Source organism: Nymphalis io, chromosome 30 (genome assembly GCF_905147045.1).
Source record: "Nymphalis io chromosome 30, ilAglIoxx1.1, whole genome shotgun sequence".
NCBI classification, from domain to species: Eukaryota; Metazoa; Arthropoda; class Insecta; order Lepidoptera; family Nymphalidae; genus Nymphalis; species Nymphalis io.
This window is the reverse complement of record NC_065917.1, coordinates 4,916,481-4,922,715: the sequence shown is the minus strand read 5'-3', so window position 1 is coordinate 4,922,715 and position 6,235 is coordinate 4,916,481. Positions and strand designations below refer to the sequence as shown.

At 33.3% G+C, this 6,235-nt stretch overlaps 1 protein-coding gene across 1 annotated transcript; it reads right to left on the bottom strand.

The window, feature by feature from the left end:
• Window positions 1-1,633: 1,633 nt before the first annotated feature.
• LOC126780125 (protein LSM12-like) lies at window positions 1,634-5,564 on the bottom strand. The gene is made up of 3 exons (XM_050504393.1): window positions 5,157-5,564; window positions 3,731-3,868; window positions 1,634-1,778 (listed from the first exon to the last, which is right to left on the bottom strand). Exons 1-3 carry the CDS (start codon window positions 5,457-5,459, stop codon window positions 1,659-1,661), a joined length of 561 nt encoding a protein of 186 aa, XP_050360350.1. The 5' UTR covers window positions 5,460-5,564; the 3' UTR covers window positions 1,634-1,658.
• Window positions 5,565-6,235: the final 671 nt, after the last annotated feature.

Here is a 6,235-nt window from a genome sequence, read left to right as displayed (position 1 = left end):
TATAAGCATATATTTAAATATTCCATGCGATTTGCTAACAGCTCTGCTGTATTACGTTACAATCAGTTCGCGATTAATAAATCTTTATTTATAATACAACACTATTACACTTAACTTTTACTGTATCCTTCGTCAGTTTTGATTGCCTCGTTGGTCTAGTGGCTTGATGTAAGGCCGCAGACCTGGAGGTCCTGGGTCCAATTCCTAGGTCGGGCCAATAAAAAGTTATTGGGTTTTTCTGTCAGATAATTCTCAGTAGCAGCCCGGAGTCTAGACGTTGGAAGTGTGTACATTCCCGTGCCTCGGAAAGCACGTAAAGCCGTTGGTCCTGCGGCTGAACTCATTGCGGATTGCGGTCTCATCGGATTATGAGAGTTAGGGAATAGAGAGTGCACCTGTGTTTGAGCACATACTTGTGCATTATAATGTGTCCTGTGTAGTTGGTCGGAGGACATTATTCCACTTAACCACTTATATACACTGTTTTATTTTACTTTAAATTTAAGACAACTTTTCCGGCATTTTTTCCTCTAAACCCTAATGAATACAATAAATTACTTAGATCTCGATTAAAACTATTAAAAAACAGAAAAAAAATGTTTTATTAATATCAATTAAGTATTACAAACTAATTGCAAGGGTCCCTGTACTGGGATTATACCCTTACTGGGTTCCCCGCTCTTTGAAATCTAAGTTGTTACGGATAAGAAAAATGGAATTTTGTTATCTATCGGCACTACCACGCCGCTTTACGCTCGAAGCGTGTAAATAATTTTTCGTCATGAATCCAAACTGTCAGAATCATTTAATAAATGTCAAAATATACTTTACACAAGTATTTCTCACTTGCTCTAAACTCCAAGATTCTCTATATGAATATCTTTCCTGTAACATCCAACGTCCTGTAAACGTGAAATTTCTTTTGACATTAGTTTACTCACCATTTATTAAATATCTAATTAAATTTATTGTAAGAAATAAATTCAAATTGTAATTATTATTATATTTATATGTTGTGTTCAAATATTTTTTTATTTATTTATAATATTGTTCTAGATATCTACTCTAGGATAACATAGTTTTCACTTATCATCATTAAACGATTCAAAATTTGAAACCGAATAATCTCATATATGTGTCATCTATTTTACACGTGACATTGGCAGAATATTTCGCGCTCTAATAGCGTATACTCGCCAGAAAAGAGAAAAAAAAAACCTTCTTACAAGCACTTTTGAATCATTTAACAATTTTAATATAAAGCAGTAGTTAATATTTTTAAAAATATACTGTTCTATTTATATATCCTGTTACATAAATTTATATAATCCTGAACAGTAACTAAACCCTATTTTTTATTTTTTTAACACGGGTTTTAGTGTTTTTTTTTTCTCTTTTCGGGCGTGTATCTACGCTATTATAGCGCGAAATATTCTGCCAATGTCACGTATAAAATAGATGACACATGATATGAGATTATTCGGTTTAAAATTTTGAATCGTTCAATGAAAGTGAATTATTTGTAAATGCAAATTTGACACATAACCTAAAAGATATAAAATTGACATTTAATTGTCAAAACTAAATATTGAGGTAATTTTAAGCGGGAAAATGTCAAATAAGACAACACACGTTGTAAGGTATATATATATATTTCTTTATTGAAGTCTTGAAGAGTTAGCTGCTGCGTGGTCACGGTGATCTCTCCAGTGTCGTTCAACGAACTTCCGTATGTAATTATATGGCTTCGATTCGGGGTCGCCTAATACGTTTTCAACCTGGAATCATAAAAAAAAAAACAATTTTAATTTAACCCCATACCCAAAAGTTTATTTCACTGATAAAGTACTTTTAAAGAACTTAAAGTGTGACTGAACTAGTAATTTGTAATTTTCGGTTTTAATTTCTAAAACTGTTTTGTTTTTTTTTAGTGGAGCGACAACGACCCCATTTGCAAGGGTTAATAGTAGTGTTATATTATTTATAGTTTTCTTTATATTTATGGCACACTTACGACGACGAGCGCTACATATTAATTTTTTTTTTAATTTACAAAATAAGTTACATACGAGGAAATGAGTTCTGATGGCAAATTGTCACCTTCGCCAACAAACACTGACTGCAAAAAGGATCTAGACACGCTGTAGCGTGTCAAGCCAAGTTCAAGCTAACAGAACTGGCGAACAGCACCGTGTGTAATATTACACGAACCATTTGGAGCCACTTTTGACTCCCTCGTAACTCGAAAACTATTTCACATAAACATGTCAATTTTGGCTTAAGTATTGAGACCTGCGAGATAAATATATGTTCTAAATTTCATAAACACACCACAAACGGTTATTTAGATATTAACGTCCAAAATTCGTCATTTTCATCACTGACTCAAAACTCTAACCCAGTTCCGGATGACCTAGAAAGTTAAAATTTGGTATCCAGATAGGTAGTTGGGTGAATACAAAGGAATAAATCAGAAACTAGTAATTTTTTTATTATTTTATTATAATTTTTCAATTAATAGATTCTATTAGTGCCTGCCTGCCTGTTTATTAAGTTCCTGTAATGAAAGAATCAGCAATTATAAGTAGAAAAAAAAATTAAGGGTGGTATTCCACTCATATGTATTCACGTGAAGACCTAAAAATCTACATAAAGTCCGCTGTCATCAATTTTGATTGCTAATTCTTACATTATAGGCACTATACGTAAGTATTCCTAATAGAATCAATTAATTGAAAAATTATAATAAATTACAAGATAATTTCTGTACAAAAAATAAATAAAATAAGAACTTACAACTTTAGAACTTGCGAAGGCTATAATATAATTCGTATATGAAAATTAGCCAAGTCAGACCTTAGACTTCAATATAAGGCAAGGCGTTTATCATAATATTGAACTTGGCTCTCATTTCACATTTATGTTTTTGATGGGATAAATCAAGTACACCTTCAATCCACTGCCAACCATGGGATCTAAGATGTTACGTCTCTTGTACTTGTAGTTAAACTGTGAGCCAGTTCCCTTCAAACCCTTGAGCCCTTCAAACCAGATCACAATAATACTTAGTACTGGTTGCGGTAGAATAAGTAATCAGTGGGCAATGCCTACGTAGACAAAGTTACCTAATTGAAAAAAAAAACAAAGTTACATGCAGTTGTAGAGTGTATTGGTTTAAAAATACTGCTTTAAATATTTTATTTCAGTTTTTAGTGCCAAATTTCCGGTCCTATTCAGCAGCTATTTTAGGAGATGGTAACCCTCGATGGGGATAAATATCGTCTAGCCAATAAAACAAAGGAGAATGGTGATTGAGCGCATCAATTACGTAATAAAATCGATTTAAAAATATAATTAAATATATTGCAAAAATAAGTCAAGGGTGTTACGTTACTAATGGTGTTACATTATTCATTCTGCTGATGTCAATATCTTGTGATACATAATTTAGCAGCAAAAACCAAATAATTACGCACATAGAAGGTAGTTTGCATATTTATTTCTATTAATAGAAAATATTATTATTTTCAATTTTTTTTTAAACTATTTGCTATAAATTACGTAAATAAACCTTATTTTCAAATTTTTTTAATACAGGTCACTGAGAAAAAAGGTTGTAATGCATCTCCAAAAGGCCACTTTTGCTTGGCCTTTGCACTGAAGAAACATCATCATTAGAATGTAAAAAGCTTTTGTAAGCTATTGTATACATGATATATAAATTAGTTACCTTATATGGAGGAGTTATGGTTACTTCATTGTACACACGAATACTCTGCCCAGACCAAGATACGTCATCTATAACTCTGGCAATAGCGAGGAACAATCTTTGACCTTCTGGATCTAGACAGGCTTGTAACGCTGAAACCTGGAACGAATATAACATATTTCTTACTATTATTATCATAGGAGTAGCAATACCATTCTGTGAATATTATTATTGAGAGTATTTATAGATAAACAAAACCTTTTAATAAATAAAAACATATTTTTCTTATTATTGTAATAATATATAGCAATAAAGTATATAGCCAAACATAAAAAGGTGATTAGAGAAGGGACATGATGACATAAAGAAGTGTTTCCCAGTTTCCCATTACAGTATATGAGTGGTGATTTCAATCAATGCCCTAGGACCTACTGGTCTAGTTGCTGCCATATACGGATGAAACTCCTGAGCACAATGATTTTAATTTCATATAATAGAGAGGTCAGGAATCAGAGTCAATCAGGGATAGTTTGAGTTTTAACATTGCCAACTTGAACATCCAGGCTGCTACTAAGCATATTAACAAAATTCCAATAAGATTTTACTGGCCCGGCCAGGCGTTCGCACAAAAACTGCAGACATTTAAGCTAGTCATTACACAAACGAGGCAATGCATCTGTAATATAAAATTCCCATCCCATAGGAAAAACAGTCTACGAAAAGAAATATTCATTAAATTACTATTACCTAAACCTAATAAGGAAAAGGTTCTAAGCTATACATTGTTGTAGTAGCCCTATGAATGCATTAATGATGTAGTATTTATTCACTAAATAAAATTTAATAGAATATAATTTATGGAACACAGAAAGACTAACAATTAAATACAGGTATAAACAAAAATATAATTATATCTATGTATTAAGGGTCCGTTCACACAGACCGGCTCGGAGAGCATCGGCCTGCTTTTTTCTTTTCACACAGACCGGGTCGTATACGCTTGGAATTGGCCGGAGCGGAGCCGCCAACTATTTCACATCGACCGGCTGGAAGAGATCTGAAAGCGGGTGCGAGCGAGAAAGAGCACGCAAGCGGAGCCGGTCGGCTCCTTTTATTACTTCACACGAAGCGCGTTCAGGCATTTTTAATGACAAAAAAGGTGCAAATGCAAAAATAAACTTTACTACAATCACTCAAAACACTGTTTCCAACGTGATAAAAATCTGCTCTCCTCTCCGAGCCGGTCTGTGTGAACGGACCCTAAAGAGGTCTTATTGCTCTCAATCTCTTTAGGCAAACTTTCAATAAAGGGCATGAGATAATGAGTAAGTATACTGTATAACTTAGAATAAATGTACTTATTTAATACAATTTTTAGTATTTTATTTTTAAAGTATGATTAGTTAAATGGCTTATTTCATGCGAACAAGGATCAAATATAACTCACTAGTCTTCTCTTATTTTCTATCGAGTTTCTAACTCTCGTGTTGAGTCTGTGCAAATTTAAAGACTGTGGAGGCTCCGGAACAGTTGTCACTTCTTTTTTTATCTGAACGTCGCTGACCAGCGACAGGTTGACGATATTAACGTCGTGGCGTTTAGGATTTCCACTGGATGAGGGGCATTTCAAAATTAACATTTTAGTTTGAGGATCGAATGCCAAAACTTCGCCTTCAATATCTTCGTTATAACATGTTCGAGTAGCAACTATGCTGCCGATAGTGAAACAGTCAGATACGACTGTGGACATTATGTTTTGATAATTTGATGTTTTGTTAATAATTAGCGCGATTTTAATGTTTTGTTGCAAGGCGATCCGCCATGAATTATTTGGTTGACAATTATAAATGTGACTACAGATTATGACATTTAAGCAGATTGCGTTTAGTTTTTGCTTTAATTGTTACTTTACTTTCACTTTTTAATATTATTTTTAAAACAACCTTTAAAAACGTGCAAGTAGGCTTACTATAAAATGAAATGTTAATTTCATTTACTTTTTGTTGTTGTGAAAATAGTTTTAGATTGACAAATAAATTTTAATAAGCATTAAATATCTTTTTGTATACTTTATTTTTAAAAAAGCCGAGATGGCCCTGTGGTAAGAACGCGTGAATCTTAACCGATGATCGTGGGTTCAAACCCGGGCAAGCACCACTGAATTTTCATGTGCTTAATTTGTGATTATAATTCATCTCGTGCTTTACGGTGAAGGAAAACATCGTGAGGAAACCTGCATGTGTCTAAATTCACTGAAATTCTGCCACATGTGAATTCTACCAACCCGCATTGGAGCAGCGTGGTGGAATAAGCTCCAAACCTTCTCCTCAAAAAAGAGGAGAGGAGGCCTTTAGCCCAGCAGTGGGACATTCACAGGCTGTTACGGTATACTTTATTTTTTAATTTATAGATATCAGAAAATTAAGCCACATTTTTGGTAGCTCTTAATGACAATGATTATATTTTAAAAACATAAGTAAGATTTATTATGTTATCTGTAATAATTGAAGCAACAGTCAATTGTTC

Bases quoted from the DNA above. Each gene is read 5' to 3' on its own strand.
- LOC126780125 (XM_050504393.1), bottom strand. From the start codon at position 5,459: ATGTCCACAGTCGTATCTGACTGTTTCACTATCGGCAGCATAGTTGCT. The intron at 3,869-5,156 runs GTGAGTTATATT...TATTCGTTCCAG, and splicing joins TAGAAAATAAGAGAAGACTA to GTTTCAGCGTTACAAGCCTG. The intron at 1,779-3,730 runs GTAACTAATTTA...TTATGATTCCAG, and splicing joins CCATAACTCCTCCATATAAG to GTTGAAAACGTATTAGGCGA.